The sequence below is a fragment of the Mirounga angustirostris genome, unplaced genomic scaffold, assembly GCF_029215605.1.
Source record: "Mirounga angustirostris isolate CCGP_5_RB_7025 unplaced genomic scaffold, mMirAng1.0.hap1 SCAF_3, whole genome shotgun sequence".
Taxonomy (NCBI): domain Eukaryota; kingdom Metazoa; phylum Chordata; class Mammalia; order Carnivora; family Phocidae; genus Mirounga; species Mirounga angustirostris.
This window is the reverse complement of record NW_026991711.1, coordinates 169,365,294-169,386,356: the sequence shown is the minus strand read 5'-3', so window position 1 is coordinate 169,386,356 and position 21,063 is coordinate 169,365,294. Positions and strand designations below refer to the sequence as shown.

General features: G+C 36.9%; 1 protein-coding gene across 12 annotated transcripts in view; it reads left to right on the top strand.

Moving 5' to 3' along the window:
- The window catches only part of KANSL1L (KAT8 regulatory NSL complex subunit 1 like), a 151,749-nt gene that overhangs the window by 13,507 nt on the left and 117,179 nt on the right, over positions 1-21,063 (top strand). For 11 of the 12 annotated variants that reach the window (XM_064587004.1, XM_045868088.3, XM_045868087.3 and 8 more), the window contains exon 2: positions 4,698-5,814. In XM_064587004.1, the coding sequence (XP_064443074.1) occupies positions 4,727-5,814 (1,088 nt within the window). In that variant the 5' untranslated portion in view covers positions 4,698-4,726. Of the gene's footprint in view, positions 1-517; positions 2,089-4,697; positions 5,815-21,063 lie in introns of those variants that run through there. The other variant, XM_045868082.3, reaches the window with a different exon arrangement.

Here is a 21,063-nt window from a genome sequence, read left to right as displayed (position 1 = left end):
ATATGTAATGATCACATATTTAAATAATTTTAAAAATTGGGATAATGTACTTATGTTTATTTATTTTTTAAAAAGATTTTATTTATTTATTTGACAGAGAGAGAAATAGCGAGAGCAGGAACACAAGCAGGGGGAATGGGAGAGGGAGAAGCAGGACCCCGCCGAGCAGGGAGCCCGATGTGGGACTCGATCCCAGGACCCTGGGATCATGACCTGAGCCGAAGGCAGACGCTTAACGACTGAGCCACCCAGGCGCCCTGTACTTATGTTTAATGATAAAACTAAACATTAAGGGCACCTGGGTGGCTCAGTTGGTTAAGCGACTGCCTTCGGCTCAGGTCATGATCCTGGAGTCCCGGGATCGAGTCCTGAATCGGGCTCCTTGCTCAGTGGGGAGTCTGCTTCTCCCTCTGACCCTCCCCCTCTCATGCTCTCTCTCTCATTCTCTCTCTCTCAAATAAATAAATAAAATCTTAAAAAAAAAAACAAAACTAAACTAAACACTAAGTGGGATTTATTCCAGGGATACAAGGGTGGTTCAGTATTTGCAAATTAATCACCATGATACATCATATAAAACAAAGACTATATGAACATAATTTAATCTTTTATTTACAGGAGACATCTATTTTCATGAGTTTCTTTTGGTTGCAATGTAGAAAGACTTTTAGGCTGAGATTTTTATAAGGATACACTTGGGAATATAATATAGAGGAACTTCATGGAAATCCTAGAATTGGAACTGTGGAATGGATGGGCTTTCTAGAGACTAGAACCCAAAGTCTTCATATCCAAGTGTATTAGTTATCTGTTGCTATGTAACATATTAGCCCCCAATTTAATGTCTTTTTTTCACAGTTTCTATGGGTCAGGAATCTAAGCATGGCTCAGCTGGGTGCTTCTGGCTTGAGATTTCACACAAGGTTGCAATCAGTGTGTTGGCTGGGGCTTCTGTCATCTGAAGGCTTGACAGGGGAAGGATCTGCTTCTCAGACTGCTCACATAACTTTTGTCAGGCTTTAGGTAGTTGCTGTCTGTTGGCTGCAAACATGAGTTCTTTGCTATGTGGGTCTTCCAGCTCCCAGCATGGCAGCTGGCATCCCAGAGTGAGAGAGGGTGACAAGATGGAACCTAATCTCAGAAGTGATATCCCATCACCTCTCGTGAGTTCTGTTTGCTAGAAGCAGGTCAGCAAATCCAGTCCATACTTGAAAGGATTACACAAGGGCATGAATAACCAGGATATGGGGATTATTAAGAGCATTTTAGAAACTGCCTATTGTACCAAGTAAGCCCTAGAGATCTCACCAGAATTTTTTTTGTGTGTGTTTTATTCTAGTTCTCTACCATAAATGCCCCTAAGGCAGTCTAAATGTACATTTTTTTGCTACCAATTATAGTTCTTAACTATTAATATTTATTTATTTTTGCATCTTAGTTTTCCCTTTTATTTAGTTTATCTAGGGCCTGAGATGAACTCTACTGCCTCATGATATTTTACCTTCTGCCTCTGCTGTTAGTCACTTTGAATATGTCCCTAGTACCTTGTTCAGATTTTTGAGAGAGAGAAGGTGGGTAGGGAGGGGATATAGTATGTTTTGAATATACCTCCCTCATCTGTGAACACAGTTTTCCTTAGAAAGCAGTGTGGCTATCTAAATACTATTGTAGATGTTTATTGAATAGAAGATAATAGAATATTTCTTATAAAATTAGAAAACTTTGAAATATACAGACTTTGAGGAGAGAATTATATGGAAATCTCTACATTTTTTTGAGACATTACACAGTAAAGTATAAAAAGGGCAAACATCTCTTTATAGTCAGTTCTATGCCCATCATGGGGCTTGAACACACGACCTTGAGAGCAAGAGTTGCATGCTTTACTGATTGAGCCAGTGAGGCACCCCCAAACGTCTATATTTTTATCACACAGAATTAAGAACCATTAACATTTGTTCATTTTGCATTTAAGTCTTTTTCCCCCAGGTAATAAAGTTTGTAGTTGAAACTCAGCTCCTCTTAAACCACCACTCTTAGTTCTGTTTCATGGAACTTACCTGATGTGCAACTACTGTTACAGATTTGGTGGGTATTTTTCTGGTTCATTTTTTATTCTTGTAAACACATAAACACACACACACACACACACATTTATGTGGTGTGGTCTTGTGTTTGTATTTTTTTTCCCCCAAATCAATACAGCTTTTATTGAATATTTGAAATATCACAAATAAGTCTGAAAAATCATCTGGTATCTTGCTGTTTCTGTAGCTGGACAACTTAGATCTTATCAGCCTGAATTGTTCCTTTCAGAAGCATAGAAAACATCCAAAAATTTTCTGATGTCTTTTTTTTTAAAAGATTTTATTTATTTATTTGACAGAGACAGAGATAGCAAGAGCAGGAACACAAGCAGAGGGAGTGGGAGAGGGAGAAACAGGCTTCCTGCGGGGCAAGGAGCCCAATGTGGGACTTGATCCCAGGACCCTGGGATCATGACCTGAGCAGAAGGCAGATGCTTAACGACTGAGCCACCCTAGGCACCCTGCTGTCTTTGTTTTTAACAAAGCCCGATGTGGGGCTCGATCCCAGGACCTGGAGATTATGACCTGAGCCAAAGGCAGACACTTAACTGACTGAGCCACCCAGGCGCCCTGAGATTGAGTCCTGCATTGATGCTCTGGGACCCTTCACAATGACAGTGCATCCCTTTAGAGTGATGTTGACATTTTCTGGAATGTTGACAGTCTGATTGCTGAGAATGGTCTTCATTCTCAGAGTAGATGGAGCAAAGAGAGCTTGTGTTTGTATTTTATTTATTTGGTAGCATACTGTACCATTAAAAAAAAACCTTTATATTCTTTTTGAGGTTTGTCCATATTTGTATATTTAGATTTAGGTCATTCTTTTTAACTGCTGTATAGTATTCCATCATGTTTTATCATCCATTCTCTTATTGTTAGATATCTAGATTGCTTTGAAAGCAGTTTGCTGTTTACAAACAGTGCTCTCTTGTGCACCTATGACAAATACATTTTCTACATTATTGTCAAATTCCTGAATCAACTTATAGTCCAAACAGATGTGGGAAATCTTGTCATAAATGATATTTCAGACTTAGAGCATTCTTTTCTTTTTTTTTTAAAGATTTTATTTATTTGAGAGGAGAGAGAGCATGCGTGGGGTGGAGAGGCAGAGGGAGAGGGAGAAGCAGACTCCCCACTGAGCAGGGAGCCCGATGCAGGGCTCGATCCTAGGACCCCGAGATCATGACCTGTGCCGAAGGCAGATGCTTAACCAACTGAGCCACCCAGGTGCCCCTAAAACATTATTTTCAATTTAGTGATTGGAAAACTGGCCTCTTGCTTTATTAATCTATAATTCCTTCATTACTAGTAAGATTGATTATATGTTTAATGATCTTTTGGATGTCATCTGTGAGGTGTCTGACCAGTTTGCTCATTTGTAGGAGTTCTTTATGTATTCTGGGTATGAATTCTTTTTTATTATATATATTGCCTAAGTCTTCTCCTAGTCTATAACTTGCTTTTAACCCTGTGTATTTTTTTTGTAACTGCATTAGAGCCTTTGTGCCTTTTATTCCTTTTATCATTCTTGCTAGTCTTTGTAAAGAATCCCCTTTGGGTTTTGTGTTTTCACATAAAAATGAAGGTTATAGAGTTACAGTTAGCACCTGGGACAAAGTATGGGAGTATGGCCATTTAAATGACTATTAACAATCATGTATTGAAACAAATTACAGAGTATCATTCCAGAGTATCTTACAAAACTCCTAATTTTTAATGGTATAAATTTTTTTTTCACTATTTAGTCTTCATAATTTTCAATGGTAGATGATTAACTTTTTCAATGAATCAGACTGTATGGTTTTACACTTTTTCTTTTGATAAGATACAATGAAATTTGTTTAATTATGGGATTAATTTTTTAGCAGTCATCTGTTACAGTCCCCACTATTTTCCAGGCAGGAGTAACAGCTTTTATAATGATAACTTATGATTATCTGTTTGTGAAAAGGGAAAAAAATACTGCAGATACTTTTTCACAAAAAATTTTTGTGCATTGAAGATTAAGCAAGTTTTTGCTATCATTTTTAATAGTTGTGAAATTATACTTTTTTGCTTGTAGTTCAGTTACTTACATCTTCTGATATTACGTAGCTTATTTTAGTTAATATTTATACTGTTCAGATTGTGAAATTTGAGAAATGGAGGTTTTGAGCAGCTTATATTTTATAAAGATAAGTAGTTCTTACTTTGGCTGAAAGTATGGGATTGAGTCACATTTTCAAATATAATTCCCAGATTCCAGGTTGGAATTTTTTTCTTTTGCCTTTCACTAAACATTGTTAAAAAAAAAAAAAAAAGAATCTTGAAGTACAGTTGAGGTACATTCACAAGTATTTGTCTAATACTTATTGGGCTAGGTAGTGTGCAACCTTAATTGGAGTTTTTGGTATTGGGCCCACAGTCGGAGTAAAGAATAGTTGAGTCTTTGTTGGATTCCTTATGAATTAAGAAAGAACAGAGATATCGTTAGGAGTTGGGAAATAAAGGAGGAGTTTGGTTCCATTCACATTTTAATCAGAAGCATTGAAAATGTTGCCCTTGGTAAAAGTGTAAGCATGATCCTTTTTCCTAGATATTTGATCATTTATTTTTACATTATTTTAGGTTTCCAGTAATTACCTGCAGGATTCGCCATGACCCCAGCTCTGAGGGAGGCAGCAACAAAGGGTATCTGCTTTTCATCTTTACCAAGTACCATGGAGTCTGACAAGATGCTATGCATGGAAAGTCCAAGAACTGTAGATGAAAAGCTCAAGGGAGACACTTTGTCTCAGATGCTGGGATTTCCAACTCCTGAACCTACTCTTAACACTAACTTTGTGAATTTAAAACATTTTGGCTCCTCTCAGTCTTCAAAACATTATCAGACAGTTCTTTTAATGAGTTCTAATTCTACATTAAATAAATACAGTGAGAATTACAAACAAAGGAAACTAGGGGAACCTAATTGTAATAAGCTGAAAAACCTACTGTGTAATGGCAGCAATATTCAGCTTAGTAAAATCTGTCATTCTCATTCTGAAGAGTTCACCAAAAAGGAACTTCTGTCCGATACCACAAGCCAGTGCATGACAGATGTACAAATTATTTTGGATTCAAATATAACCAAAGACACTAATGTAGATAAAGTACAACTGCAAAACTGCAAATGGTACCAAAAGAGTGCACTTTTGGATAAAGTTACTGATGCTGAAATTAAAAAGGGTTTATTGCACTGTGCTCAAAAGAAAATTGGGCCTGGCCACTCAAATGTGCCTATTAGTTTCTCAGCTGCTGAAAAAGAGGAGGAAGTGAACGCTCGTTTACTTCATTGTGTAAGCAAACAGAAAATTTTACTTAGCCAGGCTAGAAGAACTCAGAAACATTTACAGATGCTTCTGGCAAAGCATGTTGTTAAGCACTATGGTCAACAAATGAAATTTTCTCTGAAACATCAACTCCCTCAAATGAAGATCTTTCATGAACCTACCACAGTTTTGGATAGCAGTTTACCTAAATGCACTGAAATTAAGCCAGAAGTCAACATGTTGACTGCAGAGAATAAATTGTGGAGTGATACAAAAAATGGCTTTGCACGGTGTACAGCTGCAGAAATCCAAAGATTTGCACTGTCTGCTACAGGGCTGTTGTCTCATGTTGAAGAAGGTCTGGATTCTGATGCAACTGATAGCAGCTCTGATGACGATTTGGATGAATATACCGTTAGAAAAAATGTGGCAGTGTAAGTGCAAAATTATTATTAGACCTTTTACTGTTCTGTGTATAGCCTCAGTTTTGTCGTGATTTCATGATACATTAAAAGGAAGTAGATTTTCTAAAATTTTAGTGCCATAATCTTTAAGACATAAAACTTTGGTGAATTTTTAAAATATTTTGTTAAACTGTGCGTAAATATATACATACTATTTAAAAATAAGTTACTCAACTGCTCTATCTAGGAAAAACCATAAAGGGATAATGAAAGCTCTTTAGCTAGAAGTAAGCATTTCTCCCATTCTTGAATAGAATAGGCTATGGACAAGGCTTAACATTTTGCTTAAGTGTTTTAGCCAAAATTCAAAAAATTTAGTCTGCACATGGGGAGCCCACATTGGCTTTAGGCTTTAGGAGTTATCAGTTGAGAGTATATCTAAGTTGATCTGCTCCTTTTTTTTTTCCCCTTTAACTACAGTATTTATATACTCATTGAGTTCATACTTTTCAGCTCTGGTCTTTACCAACTTAGTCAATTTTTGCTGGATTAATATAACCAAAACGAAATTATAATGTCAGCTATTAGATACCTATTGAATGCTTATTATGTGCTGGACGTTGGGGATTCGGTTGTGGGCAAAATATTCAGTCTCCACTCTCTTGAAAATATACTTCAAACAAAACAAAACAACAAAAACAGAGGTAAAGTAGTTTTGTGTATCACATTGTGTTAATACTCCAGAATAGCCCTATCTGATAGAAGTTTTCTGAGATGATAAAAATGTTCTATATCTGTGTTACCAAATAGACTCATGTGTCTGTTGAGCACTTGAAATGTGGCCAGTGTATCTGAGGAACTGAATTTTTAAATTTTATTTAATTTGAATTATGTTTTTTTAAATAGCCAGATAGAACATAGTTTTTAATCTAGCTTTGGGGAATCTGTTAATGTCCCTAACTTGATGCAAAATACCGTGTATATATTTTGGGATGAAAAAGTCCATCATTTTTATCAAATTGTCAAAGATGAGTGAGAATTATTACAGAATTAGAAGCTGAACACATTAATTTTTACTAATAAATAGAAGGTCAGTATATCAATTTCTGTGGTAAAGAATAAAATAAAACAAAGTGGGCATTTCAGTCTTTTGGTGTTGTTATCACTATGTTTGAAATGTATTTGAATGTGGGAGCTAATACTGAGCACGTATTTTTTTCTGGCATTGTGATATTTACATATGATATTTAATCCTTTCAACAACCATGGGAGGTGATTGTTGTTATCCTTATTTAAGAAGAAATAGTCTGCATGGTTAAGTAACTTACCCATGGTCAAAAAGCCAAATAATTGATGGAGCTAGGATTATTGTCCATGTGTGGAAGACTTCAAACCAATGTTCTTGCTATTGGGCCACGCAACTTTGTCAACCTAGAATTCATTGATGCTTTTAGCCACAAGAATTATTAAGCACATGTGCTCTGAAAGAAGTCCAGAAATTTACCAATTTTTATATTTATAATGCTTTTGAAGAAATTTAATTTAATAAAATTTAGTAGATAAATTTAGTAAATTACTTACTTTTTGTTGTTGTTGAGGACAGCTAATGGGCAGGTTTGACTCTTTGAAGCTAGAAACAAAAATCAGAAAATCATGTCTTCCTAGACTATTTTGACCTTCATTAGGATTTTCTTTCATTGATCTGTAGTACTTAATCTGCCATACAGTTTATCATTAAATCATATTTTGTCCTATGTGACTTGCTAATATACTTATTAGTCTTAATAACCCAACACCTAGTAAGGATGGAAACCACATTTTAAACCTTAAAAAAAAAAAATCTTATATACCAAGCATATGATTACTGATTGGTCAAGACATTTTAAGATTTGTATTTACTCGGGGCACCTGGGTGGCTCAGTTGTTAAGCGTTTGCCTACAGCTCAGGTCATGATCCCAGGGTCCTGGGATCGAGCCCCGCATCGGGCTCCCTGCTCTGCGGGAAGCCTGCTTCTCCCTCCCCCACTCCCCCTGCCTGTGTTCCCTCTCTCGCTATCTCTCTCTGTCAAATAAATAAGTAAAATCTTTAAAAAAAAAAAAGATTTGCATTTACTCCTTGAATTTAGTCAGGGAACACTAATTTTAGACATTTATATAAAACATACACAAATAGGGAGATTCAAACTATTAAAAAATTTTTATACAAAGCATCAAGGAATATTCGTCTCATTTCTTTTCTTGTCAGTGTCACCAGTTTATTGATGAAAATTGAAGTAAAGTAGTCTGGAAACAAATTGGGTTCAGGCTTTGAAAGTTTATTTCTCATTCTATCTTTCTTTTTTTTGGTAATCAGCTGGAAGGTCAGGAACACCAGACATGCATTTTAGGAAAATAAACAATCTAAGAAGTTTAATATTAAGATATATACTTTTAGCATCTTATGTTATTGACCATTTAATATTAGGTTATTAAAGCTCATATCTATATTCTAGATTCTCAGGTTATACTCATCTGATCAATTCAAATCAGTAATACAAAAGTCATATAATAATTATTTGATTTCTTTAGTTCACTGAATTATTTGATAATTGTTTAGGTTTTTGTGTTTGTTTTTTGCTATTTGAACTCTATTTGCGTTTCTTGATTTTATATACCTCTGGCAAAATTGGATATTAACTTTGTTTTGAATATTTTTACTAATGTGAAGAGATTTCTTGTAGAAAAGATTGTTTCTCAACATTTTATTAATTTTGATGCTTACTGAATTTTGAGAATAACACAACTTTTAAGTATTTGTATCTTTTATGTAAATGTAAAAATGGTTTCTGTTTTTTTAAATTGGAATTAGTGCTGTTTCAGTTTAAGTTCACTCAATAATTTAATACATTTATTCTGCTATAAGGTTTTTTTTAAGTTTATTTTTTTTTAAGTTTATTTTTCTTTACATTTCTGGAAATTGATTTTTCAAATGTAGATGAATATTTTTATTTATTTATTTATTTTAAAGATTTTATTTATTTGTCAGAAAGCATAAGCAGGAGGAATGGCAGGCAGGAGGAAAAGCAGGCTCCCTGATGAGCAGGGACCCCGATGCGGGACTCAGTCCCAGGACCCTGGGATCATGACTTGAGTCGAAAGCAGCTGCTTAACCAACTGAGCCACCCAGGCGTCCCTAGATGAATATTTTTTTTTTTTTAAAGATTTTATTTATTTATTTGACAGAGAGAGACACAGCGAGAGAGGGAACACAAGCAGGGGGAGTGGGAGAGGGAGAAGCAGGCTCCCCGCAGAGCAGGGAGCCGGATGCGGGACTCGATCCCAGGACCCTGGGATCATGACCTGAGCTGAAGGCAGTCGCTTAACCAACTGAGCCACCCAGGCGCCCCCTAGATGAATATTTTTAATGAATGAAGTCGGAATTAAACCTTAAACATAAAATAGGTAAAAATATGTATTTTGTGGACCTAAATTTTTAAGTGAGTGCTAACACAATTAAATTTTTTTTGTATCTACTGAATATGAATAGACTTCTCAATTTAATTATAAGGTCTACGGTGGCAAATACTACAGTTGACTTCAACTTAATTTTAAGTAACTTAAGAGCAAATACCACTTTTTCTGTCATTGTATACCCACTGCCTAGCATTGTCTACTTTTTAGTGTTTTTTTTTTTTGTATATGTTGACTAAATGAATTTTTCTGTATTTGAATATGCAGTTTTGAAGATATAAAAATTGTGGTTGGCAGTCTATGAAATTTCTCTCCATATAGGTTTATCTTTTCTTCTTCCATTCTGTAGTTTATTTTTACTTTATTTCCCCCACTTTCTTCCTTTGTCTCTAGTACTAAACTGGCCACAAGATGTATCTTATAGGGGTGCCTGGGTGGCTGAGTTGGTCAAGCGACTGCCTTCTGCTCAGGTCATGATCCCAGGGTCGTCGGATCGAGCCCCGCGTCGGGCTCCCTGCTCAGCGGAGAGCCTGCTTCTCCCTCTCCCTCTGCATGCCACTCTGCCTACTTGTGCTCTCTCTCTCTGTGTCAAATAAATAAAATCTTAAAAAAAAAAAAATCTTACACATCTTAGAACCAGCATTGAGTATGTAGTCAATGAATGAATGAATGAAATACAACATGACAAAAGATAGACCTTTAAAAGTAACTGTTTTATTATAATACTTAACATTTGTAACTTTTAAAAATTGGTAAGTAAAATATATTTATCTTAAAAACCTTAGATTATATTATTATAAATGCTTTTTTTAAGTTTAAATATTTTAAAGATTTTATTTATTGACAGAGAGAGACACAGCAAGAGAGGGGACACAAGCAGGGGGAGTGGGAGAGGGAGAAGCAGGCTTCCCGCCGAGCAGGGAGCCTGATGCGGGGCTTGATCCCAGGACCCTGAGATCATGACCTGAGCCATAGGCAAACGCTTAACAACTGAGCCACCCAGGCGCCCCACCATTGTTATTTTAAATATGTATTTGACTTGCCCCTTTTCCCTCCAAAAATGTAGGCAATGGATTAATTCATAATGCCATTACTAATTATCTTAAAAATAACTTGCGGTTGAGAGACTAGTGTACATTAGAAAAAATTTTTTAAAGCCATTTTCCTTTGGAAAGGAAATAGGATTTTAGGGTTTTTGTTGGTTTGCGATATAATCCTTATACTATAATAAGAACAGAACCACCCCCAGTATCTGTTCCTTTGGTGAAGCAGCACAGATTTTGGACCTCCTTGTGTTAGAGTCATGCATGGCTTGCTCTGTGACCCTGAGCAAAGATTAATATTATTATTATTTTTTTAAGATTTTTTATTTTTTTTTAAGTAATCTCTATACCCAATCTGGGGCTTCAACTCACTGGTCTGAGATCAAGAGTCACATGCTCTTCTGACTAAGCAAGACGGGTGCCCTGAGGTTAATATTATTCTTAAACCTTTGAATCAGATTCCTCTTTGATCTACCTTAAAGAGTTCTGGAGATAATTAGATGAAACGTTAAATATAAAGTTTCTATACATAATAAGGTACTGATTTGAAAGCTAATAAAGAGTGTCTTATCAAGCAATTTAGTATTGTGAGAGACTGGAGCTTAATTATTCCATGAGAAACTTGGGGAGCCAGTGTAAAATACATGCTTGAGTTAATTTGAGAGGTGAGGAAACTGGTGTATTTGTACAGCAGGTCACAGTTACTAAGTGAAGGCTGTTCCTGGTTGTGTCAAATCCCTCACCCTTTTCTTCTGCCACTTGGGTGACAAATCAGGCTCAAGCAACAACAAAAAAAGCCCTGAGTCAAAGAAATGCAGGTGCTAGCGTTTGGAAGTCAGGTCTTTGTGTGCTGAACTGGTAAGTGTCAGGGGATATAGGTGGGTCACTGACAGACTGCTACAATTATGTTCCCTCTCATCTGGTGGTAAAACCTTAGAGTTCTAACATTTCGTTTCATCTGGGAAACGATCAGTTACTTTCATCTAAGATACATATGAGAAAACTCACAGATTTTGACACAGACATATCTGATCCTCCAAAGTTGTAAAAAAGGAAGAAACATAAGGTTAAGTCTTGTTTTATTTGAGGAAACCTGAGAGTATCTTCCAAATCACCCAGGTGTCTTGGGTGTGGAGAGAAAAGTCTCTTTGTTTCCCCAAATTAGTCCCCATATATTCAAATTTCTTTGAGTTTTTACTTTGGTGTTAATTGGCAGTCTATTTTTTTTTAAGATTTTATTTATTTGAGAGAGTGAGAGAGAGAGAGTGCACGCCTGCATGAATGGGGTGGAGGGGCAGAGGGAGGGGGAGAAGCAGACTCCCTGCTGAGCAGGGAGCCCTCCATCCCCTACCACAGTGGTACTGTATAGACACATTATCACTCAAAAGTCCATAGTTTACAGTAGGGTTCGCTTTTGGTGTTACATACTCTATGGGTTGGATAAACATATATGACATATATCTACCATCGTAGTATCATACAGAAGAGTTTCACTGCCCTACAGATCCTCTGTGCTCTGCCTATTTATCCTTCCCTCCCTCCAATCCCTGACAACCACTAATCTTTTTACTGTCTCCATAGTTTTGCCTTTTCTAGAGTCACAGGGTTGGAATCATACAGTGTGTAGCGTTTTCACATTGCCTCCCTTCACTTAGTAATGTGCACGTAAGTTTTCTTGATGTATTTTCCTGACTTGATAGCATATTTCTAGTGCTGAATAATATTCTGTTGTTTGGATGTACCACAGTTTACTTACCTATTCACCTGTTGAAAGATGTCTTAGTTACTTCCAGGCTTTGGAAATTATGAATAAAACTGCTATAAATACTTATGTGCAGGTTTTTGTTGGACATAAATTTTCAGTTTATTTGGGTAAATACCAAGAAGTGCAATTGCTGGATTGTATGGTAAGAGTATATTTAGTTTTGTAAGAAGTTGCCAAACTTTCTTCTAAAGTGGCTATACATTGCATTCTGATGAACAGTGAATGAGATTGCTATCGCGCCACATCTTCGTCAGCATTTGATGTTAGGGTTGGATTTTGGTTATTCCACTAGGTGTATAGCGGTATCTTACTGTTGCTTTAATTTGCAATTCGCTAATGACATACAATGTTGAGCATTTTTTTTTTTTTTAGATTTTATTTATTTGCGAGACAGAATGAGAGACAGAGAGCATGAGAGGGAGGAGGGTCAGAGGGAGAAGCAGACTCCCTGCCGAGCAGGGAGCCCGATGCGGGACTCGATCCCGAGACTCCAGGATCATGACCTGAGCCGAAGGCAGTCGCTTAACCAACTGAGCCACCCAGGCGCCCCTGTTGAGCATTTTTTAATATGCTTACTTGCCATATCTGTATGTTCTTTGGTGAGGTATCCAGATCTCTGCCTATTTTTTAATTGGGTTGTCCATTTTATTATTGTTGAGAAATAAGATATAGACAGAATTGATTGGGATTTCATTGAATCAAGTTGGAAAAAGCTGACATATTAACAATATTGTATCTTTGAATATGGAATATTTAGTTCTTTGATATCTTTCATCAGAGATTTAAAGTTTTTCTCATATGGATCTTGCGTATATTTTGTAAGACTTAAACCTAAGTATTTCATTTATGAGTTTGCTAATGTAAATGGTAATATGTTTTTAATTCAGATTCCACTTGTATATTGCTGGTATGTAGGAAAGCAGTTGACTTGTATATTAACTTTGTATCCTGCAACCTTGCTATAATCACTTATTGGTTGCAGGGGTTTTTCTGTGTAATTCTTCTGGATTTTTCTATAGATAATCATGTCATCTGTGAACAAAAAGTTTTATTTCTTCCTTACACACCTTGTGTTTCTTTTATTTCCTTTTCTTATTGCATTAGCTAGGGTTTCTACTATGATGTTGAAAAATGTGAAGTGAGGGGGATATATTGCCTTGTTCTTAATCTTAGTGGGAAAACTTCTGGTTTCTCACCATTAAAAATATGATGTAGCTGTAGGTTTTTGGCAGGTTGAGAAAATTCTCTGTATTCCTAGTTAACTGAGAGTTTGTTTTGTTTTTTTAGTAAAATTGAGAGTTTTTATCCTGAATAGGTGTTGAATTTTGTGAAATGCTTTTTGTGTACCTATTGATAAGACGATGTGATGGATTATATTAATTGATTTTTGAATATTGAGCTAGTCTTGCATACCTGGGATAAATCCCACTTGGTCATGGTATACAAGTCTTTTTATACATTGTTGAATTTAATTTGCTAATATTTTGTTGAGGATTTTTGCAGCTATCTTCATGGGAGATAATCTGTAGTTTTCTTTGTAATGTCTTTGGTTTTGGTATTAGGGTAATGCTGGCCTCAAAGAATGAGTTAGGAAGTAGTCCCTCCGCTTCTATCTTCTGAAAGAGATTTTAGAGGATTGGTAAAATTTCTTTCTTAAATTTTTAGTAGAATTTACCAGTTAACCTATTCAGGCCTGGTACTTTATCTTTTGGAAGGCTATTAAATATTGATCCAATTTATTTTTTTAAAAGATTTTTTTTTTTTTTTTTTTTTTTTATCTGTTTGAGAGGGGGGTTGAGAGTGAGTAAGAGGGAGAGGGAGAGAGAATCTGAGGCAGACTCCACCCTGAGCTCAGAGCCTGACTCGGGGCTCGATCCACGACTAGGAGATCATGACCTGAGCTGAAACAAAGACCCTTAACTGACTGAGCCGCCCAGGTATCCCTGATCCAGTTTCTTTAATAGATATACGGCTATTCAGGTTGTCTATTTCTAACTTTTTAAAATTTACATATTTTATTTATAACAAACCCAGGAGTTTTTTTTTTTAAGTTTTTATTTAAATTCCAGTTATTTAACATACAGTGTAACATTAGTTTCAGGTGTACAGTATAGTGATTCAGCACTTCCATATAATACCCAGTGCTCATCACAACTGCACTTCTTAATCCCCATTACTTACTTAATTCACCCCTCTACCCACTTCCCTATCTATTTCTTCTTGTATGAGTTTTGGTAGATTGTACATTTCAAGGAATTGGCCCATTTCATCTAGGTTATCAAATTTCTGGACTTAGAGTTGTTCATAATATTCCTTTATTATCCTTTTAATGTCCATAGGATCTGTGGTGATAGTTCCTCTTTCGTTTCTAATGTTAGGAGTTTGTGTCATCTTTTTTTTTATTTAGCCTGCCTAGAGACTTACTGATTTTATTGATCTTTAAGAAGAAACATTTTTTTTTTTTGGTTTTGTTGATTTTCTCAGTTTTGTATTTTCAGTTTTATTGATTTCTCTAGTTTTTATTATTTCTTTCCTTCTAGTTACTTTGGGTTTAATATACTCTTCTTTTTCTAGTTTCCTGAAGTGGAAGCTTGGGTGATTGGTTTTAGATTTTTATTTTTATTTATTTATTAAAAAGATTTTAATTAATTAATTAATTAATTAATTTTTAAAAGATTTTATTTATTTATTTGATAGAGACACAGCGAGAGAGGGAACACAAGCATGGGGAGTGGGAGAGGAAGAAGCAGGCTTCCTGCGGAGCAGGGAGGCCGACGTGGGGCTTGATCCCAGAACCTTGGGATCATGACCTGACCTGAAGGCAGCCGCTTAATGACTGAGCCACCCAGGCGCCCCAAAAAGATTTTATTTATTTATTTGACAGAGAGAGACACAGCGAGAGAGGGAACACAAGCATGGGGAGTAGGAGAGGGAGAAGCAGGATTCCCGCCTGTCAGGGAGCCTGATGTGGGGCTCGATCCCAGGACCCTGGGACCATGACCTGAGCTGAAGGCAGATGCTTAATGACTGAGCCACCCAGGCGCCCCTGGTTTTAGATTTTTAAAAAGTTTTCTAATAATGCATTTAATGCTATAAACTGTGTAACTTTCTCTTACTGTTCCCCATAAGGACTGTTTTCACTGCATCCTACAAGTTTCGGTGGCTTATATTTGCATTTTCATTTTGCTCATAGTATTTTAAAATTTATCTTCAGATTTCTTCTTTGTCCCATGCATTACTTAAAAGTGTATAGTTTAGTCTTCAAGTATTTGGGGGATTTTTCAGTTAGCAGTGTTTTTGTTTTGTTTATTTATTTATTTATTTGTTTTTTTAGTAATCTCTACACCGAACATGGGGCTCGAACCCATGACCTGGAGATCAAAAGACACATGCTCTTCCAACTGAACCAGCCAGGCACCTCTGTTTGTTATTGATTTCTAATTTAGTTCCATTGTGGTCTGAGAGCAGACATTGTGTGATTTCTATTTATTTTTTATTTTTTTATGATTTATTTATTTATTTGAGAGAGAGAGCATAAGCTGGAGGAAGGAAGGCATAAGCAGAGGGAGAGGAAGAGAGAATCTCAAGCAGACTCCACACTAGCATGGAGTTGAACGCAGGGCTCAATCTCAGCACCCTGAGATGACGACCTCAGCCTAAACCAAGAGTCAGATGCTTAACCAACTGCACCACCCAGGCGACCCGATTTCTATTTTTTTAAAATTAAAGTTTGTTTTATGGCCCAGAATGTAGTTTCTTTTATGTTCCTTGTTAACTTGAAAAGAATGTGTAATCTGCTCTTGTTGCATGACGTAGGCTGTCAGTGTCTGTTACGTCTAGTTGATGAATGGTTCAACTGTATCCTTACTGGTTTTCTGCCTGTTGGATCCATGCATTTCTGATAGAGTGAGTGTTATAGTCTTCAACTAAAATAGTGGATTCATTTATTTCTCATTGCAGTTCTGTCAGTTTTTGCCTCACATAGTTTGATGCTCTTTTGTTAGGCACATACACATTAAAGATTGTTATCTTCTTGGAGGTAGACCTTTTTATTTTACTGTAATCCCCCCTTTATTCATGATAACTGTTCTTGCTCTGAAGTCTGCTCTGTCTGAAATTAATATAGCTACTACTGGTTTCTTCTGGTTCATGTTAGCATGCCATAACTTTCTCCATCTCTTTACTTTTAATCTGTATGTGTTTTTATTTTATTATTATTTTTTTTTATTTTTTAAAGATTTTATTTATTTATTTGACAGATAGCGAGAGCAGGAACACAAGCAGGGAGAGTGGGAGAGGGAGAAGCAGGCTTCCCGCTGAGCAGGGAGCCTGATGCGGGGCTCGATCCCAGGACCCTGGGATCATGACCTGAGCCGAAGGCGGACGCTTAACAACTGAGCCACCTAGGCGCCCCCTGTATGTGTTTTTATATTAAAGTTGGTTTTTTATGGATAACATATAGTTAGGTCTTGTTTTTTGATCCACTCTGACAATCACTGTCTTTTAATTGGTATAGTTAGACCATTGATGTTTAAAGTGATTACTGATGTGTAGTAGGTTAATATCCTACTATATTTGTCACTGTTTTCTATTTGTTGCCCTTGTTCTTTGTGCCTATTTTTGTCTTCCACACTTTTTCTGACTTTTGGGTTTTAACTGAACATTTTATATGATTCCACTTTTTTTCCTTTCTTAGAATATCAATTATACTTTTTAAAAAACTCTTTTTAGTGGTAATGCACCTGGGTGTCGCAGTTGGTTAAGCATCCGACTCGAGTTTGGCACAGGAGCCCTGTGTCAGCTCCACACTCAGTGGGGAGTCTGCTTAAGAGTCTCTCCCTCTCCCTCTGCTCACATGTGCATATGCACTCTCTCTCTCAAATAAATAAATAAATCTTTAAAAAAATGCCCTCTTTTTAGTGGTTACATTTATAGTTAATCCAAGTTTTCTTTCAAAGAACCCTGTAGGTACCTTATAATGACAATCCTAATTCTTTTTTTTTTTTTTTTAAGATTTTATTTATTTATTTGACAGAGAAAGACACAGCGAGAGAGGGAACACAAGCAGGGGGGAGTGGGAGAGGGAGAAGCAGGCTCCCCGCCGAGCAGGGAGCCCGATGCGGGACTCGATCCAGGGACTCCAGGATCATGACCTGAGCCGAAGGCAGTCGCTTAACCAACTGAGCCACCCAGGCGCCCGACAATCCTAATTCTTTCCTCTCATTTTTTGTATCACTTCTGTTATTCCTTTCACTCATACATAGCATGTATAGGCATATATAAGCATACACATATGCATGAGCACATTCATAATGTATTAAATTGTTGCTATTACTATTTTGAACAGGTTTGTTACCTGTTAGATCCATTAAGTGTAAGAAAAATAAAGTTAGTATTTTATCTTCACTTATTCTCCAGTGTTCTTTCTCTCTTTATGTAGATCTGTTTCTGACCTGTGTAATTTTCCGTCTCTCTGAAAAACTTCTTTTAACATTTGGTATATAGGCAAATGATGTCATTATAATGACAAATTTGATGTGGGTTTTTTTTCAAGCACTTCAAACACGTTAATGTTTTGGAATGATCAGGGGCAAGCCTTTTCACAACTATAGAGAAATCCTTAGTGGTATAAGAAAAATGCCAGAAATTCTGTAAAAGTAACCTTCCTATAGTGCAGTAAGTTGCTAGTTTATTGGCTTAAAATATTCTACTATGTTAAAAGATCTGAAGAAGTTTCAGGTTGCTTTGCAGAAATTGTGAAGATAGTTCCCTTGTGTTTAAAAGAAATTACTGATGAAGAAGGCTATCTCTAGATGATATTTTTAATTTCTATTAAACTGGTCTCAGGGTACCTGGGTGGCTCAATCGTTAAACGTCTGCCTTCGGCTCAGGTCATGATTCTAGGGTCCTGGGATCGAGCCTCGCATCAGGCTCCCTGCTTAGCGGGAAGCCTGCTTCTCCCTCTCCCACTCCCCCTGCTTGTGTTCCCTCTCTCGCTGTGCCTTTCTCTGTCAAATAAATAAATAAAATCTTAAAAAAAACCCCAAACTGGTCTCTATTAGAAGTGAATGTCTTTAAGGACCCACATCAAAAGAAGTATGAGCTCCAGGATATGAAACTTTAAAGGGTGGACTGACTTATTCTTGATACAAAACTTCACTAATATTTTTATAAGGATTGTTATTATTTTGTTAGAACTCAGATTTTAAAATTCCATTGATTTTGAGTTGTCTGGCTCTAATTCTGTTTTCTCCAAAAGTTCAGCTATTTTTATTTTACCGAGCAGAAATATCTGTACTCAGTTACAGTTTTGTGGTACTCACTTTGAGTAACGAGTGTAGTCTGATCATTTTTTATCTCGTTTCTTTTCAGTGCCCATCATAGTTGCTTGTAAGATCACCACTAGCCCGTTTTTGTGCAAAAGAAAGATGTGCTTCTTCTTCTGGGCAGATTTAGATTCGTAGCTGCACGTTTAAAATGTAGAATTCTTGCTGGATTTTAGCATTACTTGTACTTTCAGCTGGGCCTTTGTGCACTGTATAGTTTGGAAACACTGTGTAGTGGTTTGGCTTCCTGAACGAAAGAGACATTGCACATCTACACACACACACACACACACACACAGTGCTTGTTAAACTGCTGACATGCCTAACTTCAGACTATTCCTTTAGCATATATGTTTTGATTAGTTAAAAAATTCATTTATTTTCTTATATGTTCCTAGTTGTCAATGTTTGATGTTATGCAAGGATTTTAAAAACACAGTTAAGACTATTTAGCAGAACATTAACTTTCAAAATTCTTTCCATACAAGAGAAAGGGGGCTTTGGGGTGCCCGGGTTGCCCGTCAGTTAAGCGGCTGCCTTCAGCTCAGTCATGATCCCAAGGTCCTGGGATTGAGTCCCACATAGGGCTCCCTGCTCAGCGGGGAGTCTGCTTCCCCCTCTGCCCCTCCCCCTGCTCATGCATGTTCTCTCTCAAATAAATATAAAAAATCTTAAAAAAAAAATAAAGAGAAAAGGAGTTGTTTTGATACTATGCATAAATATTCCCTAAACTCCCTTACTCTCTCTTCATTTCTTTGGCTGGGGAGATGGGGCAGATAGGTGGTAGGGGAACAAGCCTAAATTTGCCAATTTGATGTGTGAATTCTTTTAAACTTATACTGAAATTTTCAGTTTAGGCAATTGACACACTGGATACTGCCAGAATTCTAGGCAGAATTATACAATATATTATGATTATTCTTGTTCCCTTTCATTTCTAATGTCTTTTCAAGTTCCAGTCTCAGATTGTCCTTGGACATTCTAAACCCCACGCCTTAACTTAGTTTATCACCATGCCAAAATTTTGTAGAGTTCACAGCTGTTTTTTTTTTTTTATTTTTGTTTGCTTTTTTATTTTTTCTGTGTGTGTATACAACTAGGTGGTAGAATATTAATGTTGTTAAGTTGTATGTCAATGAGGCATAATCTTAAAGGCAATGAACATTTTATTTATTTTTGTTTATTTTTTTAAAGATTTTTATTTATTTGACACAGAGAGACAGCTAGAGAGGGAACACAAGCAGGGGGAGCAGGAGAGGGAGAAGCAGGCTCCTCGCTGAGCAGGAGCCTGATGCAGGGCTCAATCCCAGGACCCTGGGATCATGACCTGAGCCGAAGGCAGACACTTAACGACTGAGCCACCCAGGTGCCCTGGCAATGAATATTTTTTTTTTTTAAAGATTTTATTTATTTGAGAGAGAGAGAATGAGAGAGAGAGAGAGCACATGAGAGGGGGAAGGGTAAGAGGGAGAAGCAGACTTCCCGCTGAGCAGGGAGCCTGATATGGGACTCGATCCTGGAACTCCAGGATCATGACCTGAGCCGAAGGCAGTCGCTTAACCAACTGAGCCACCCAGGAGCCCCGGCAATGAACATTTTAAATGAGAACTTGTTAACCTAAATGATTCTTTTTTTTTTTTTTTTAAAGATTTTATTTATTTATTTGACAGAGACAGAGACAGTGAGAGCAGGAACACAAGCAGGGGGAGTGGGAGAGGGAGAAGCAGGCTTCCTGCTGAGCCGGGAGCCCGATGCGGGACTCGATCCCAGGACCCTGGGATCATGACCTGAGCCGAAGGCAGTCGCTTAACCAACTGAGCCACCCAGGCGCCCTAACCTAAATGATTCTTATAGCATAAAATAATTTTGAGGGAGGGGTACATTAGTTAAGTTATATGCTAAGGTGTATTAGCAAGAAGAACTCAACATGAAAGGGTAGAATTTATATTTCTTTCATTTCATAGTCAAGGATTAGGTATGTTTCACAGGGTTTTGCAGGGACCTGTTGGCTTTCCTATCCCCGAGAATGTTGCCCTTGCCTGCACTGTTGAAATTTATTCACGAGTTGTTCATCTGGTTTTAACACATAAACATTTTTTAATGTCAAGACCAGAGGTTGCATGCATTAATTTGGCTCACATCTGATTGTCAGGGACCTAGTGACATACTCACAACTAATTGCTGGTAAGGCTGGGAAATAGGAGCTACCATGAGCTTGGCTAAAATTGAACAGGTTCTTTTATCAAAAAAGAGATTAGATAATGAGGGAAAATAAGCAGTCTGTTTGGTTTGCCTCTTTGGTCACCCAAATATCCATACACTCCCTTCTCATAGAGAAAACACATCCATTCCTCAAGGATGACAATTCAAAGTCATATTCATTAGGTGGAGTAATGTCCTTTCAGTCAGGTCCAGATATCGTTCATTATGATGTTGTGACCTATAAATGAATAGACAAGTTTTCCAACCCTCTTAACCTCTTGTTTCTTGTATGTATACATAAGAGTAGAGACAGGAAAGCTACAGTAAAAACTCCCACTGGGAAAAAAAAAAATGAGATACACATGATAGGTCCTTACAGTAATTAATTAGTAAGACATCTTTTTCTGGAAGTGCAGCAAGGTCTTGGTAGAATCCTAAATTGGCTTTGTTCGTTGTCCTCCATAGTCTCTTGACTTTGCTCTTTGGGAATTAT